We start from the raw sequence: 1,440 nt of genomic DNA on the forward strand, positions 1-1,440 counted from the left end.
GCGTGGGCAATCCAAGGGGTGTTGTAGCCGCTGCAAGAGGGCGTCGGGATGTCGACGACTATGGACATTTGGATGGTCCTCTCCCCCGAGCCCAGGACTAGGAGAATGGTGCGAGACCGCGCGAAGCGACTTCGGTGCATTGAGGAGCCGGTGGATGGAGGAAGCGCAGATGACGAGGCGGCAGATAAAGAAGCAGGAGCACGGAAGTGAACGGGAGTGACTTGGAATGGGTGAGATGCGAGATGAGGAAACCTCTACTAGTCCATGTCGAGGTCGGGAAGTCCGAGGGCGGTGTTCCAGTCCGATTTCGTCTGGTGAAAAGGATGAGTCGATTTTTGGGAGGTGGAAGATATGACGCACGAACGGCGTCTTCAGGCACATGTAAGCCTTCTTGCAGCCGTCGAACAATACAAGATACCTATGCGCTTGCCTGACAGACATTCAGTGACGTTGATGATGCTGGAGGGAGCACTTACTTTTTGGCGTATGCGGCCTTGCCTCGTTCGCGGGAGTGTTCATGCAGTTCCGCATTTTGCAACCAATGCTGCCTGAAAAAGCCGAAGAACACCGCGGTTCTCCACATCTCACGCCGCAACAGCTTGCGCTCCTCCCGCCACCTCGTGAGCATCGCATGTATGCGGAACCAGTGGACGCTCTCGACTGTGAACCCGACCTCAGCTGAAGTAGTGTATCCAGGCAGGGTACTCACTCTGGTCCTTGTACCGCTGATGTGCGGCCGTCCCAGCCTTGTCGACAACTGAAAGACTGTCCCAGATCCACGACTGGTCCCCCTGAGCCGAAATGACCATCGCCTTGAGATCGGTTTCTTCGAGCGGATGGACTGCGGGGTCATCCGGTGGCACGCCTAGACGGAGGAGGCATTTGACGACCCTTCGGTACTTGTGTGCTGCCGCCTGCACGTCGCCGCGAGCCGATCCGAGGGTAGAGGAGATCTCTGTGCGCACCCTCTTGCTCCGTGCATGCTTTTTGCTAAGTTTCACAGAGAACGAGAGGATCAGTGCAGTGCGGACCTCGTCGAGCGCTTCCCGGGCCTCATCTCGTCGAATCTTAATCTCCGCTTCCACAAGAGGCACAGCTGGGGTCTCCTTCAGTACCGCTTCATGGAACGAAGAGGGAAGCGCGATATCGGCATTGTAGACCTCTTTCCACAAAGAGGCCTTGCGCTTGGCGCGTGGGGCCTTCCAGGCAGCTTCAGACAGTCGCGGGAAGTTGGTCTTGGGGCGTCCTCTTCGGAGATCATCAAGGCTGCATCTTGTAGTGCGGGCTGAATGTGGGCGTCCCAGAGTGGGGACCACTCCGCATATCGCTTGAGAAAGTCGGCTTGCTGATCCACAACACTAGACGGGACCCTGCCCTTGAGCATGAGCGCTTTGAGGAGTTTTTCACTGCACATCGTTTGAGTACATGAAAGCGGAGAGT

General features: G+C 56.9%; 1 protein-coding gene across 1 annotated transcript; it reads right to left on the reverse strand.

The window, feature by feature from the left end:
- Nucleotides 1-257: 257 nt before the first annotated feature.
- Nucleotides 258-1,414, reverse strand: BXZ73DRAFT_108067 (uncharacterized protein; the record flags this gene model as incomplete). The annotated part of the gene is made up of 5 exons (XM_048017060.1): nt 258-311; nt 361-430; nt 477-660; nt 710-1,248; nt 1,317-1,414. The coding sequence occupies 5 exons, from the start codon at nt 1,412-1,414 to the stop codon at nt 258-260; spliced, it is 945 nt and encodes a 314-aa protein (XP_047871400.1).
- Between the last annotated feature and the right edge of the window lie 26 nt (nt 1,415-1,440).

Source organism: Epithele typhae, assembly GCF_022376455.1.
Source record: "Epithele typhae strain CBS 203.58 chromosome Unknown BXZ73scaffold_138, whole genome shotgun sequence".
Classification (NCBI taxonomy): Eukaryota; Fungi; Basidiomycota; class Agaricomycetes; order Polyporales; family Epitheliaceae; genus Epithele; species Epithele typhae.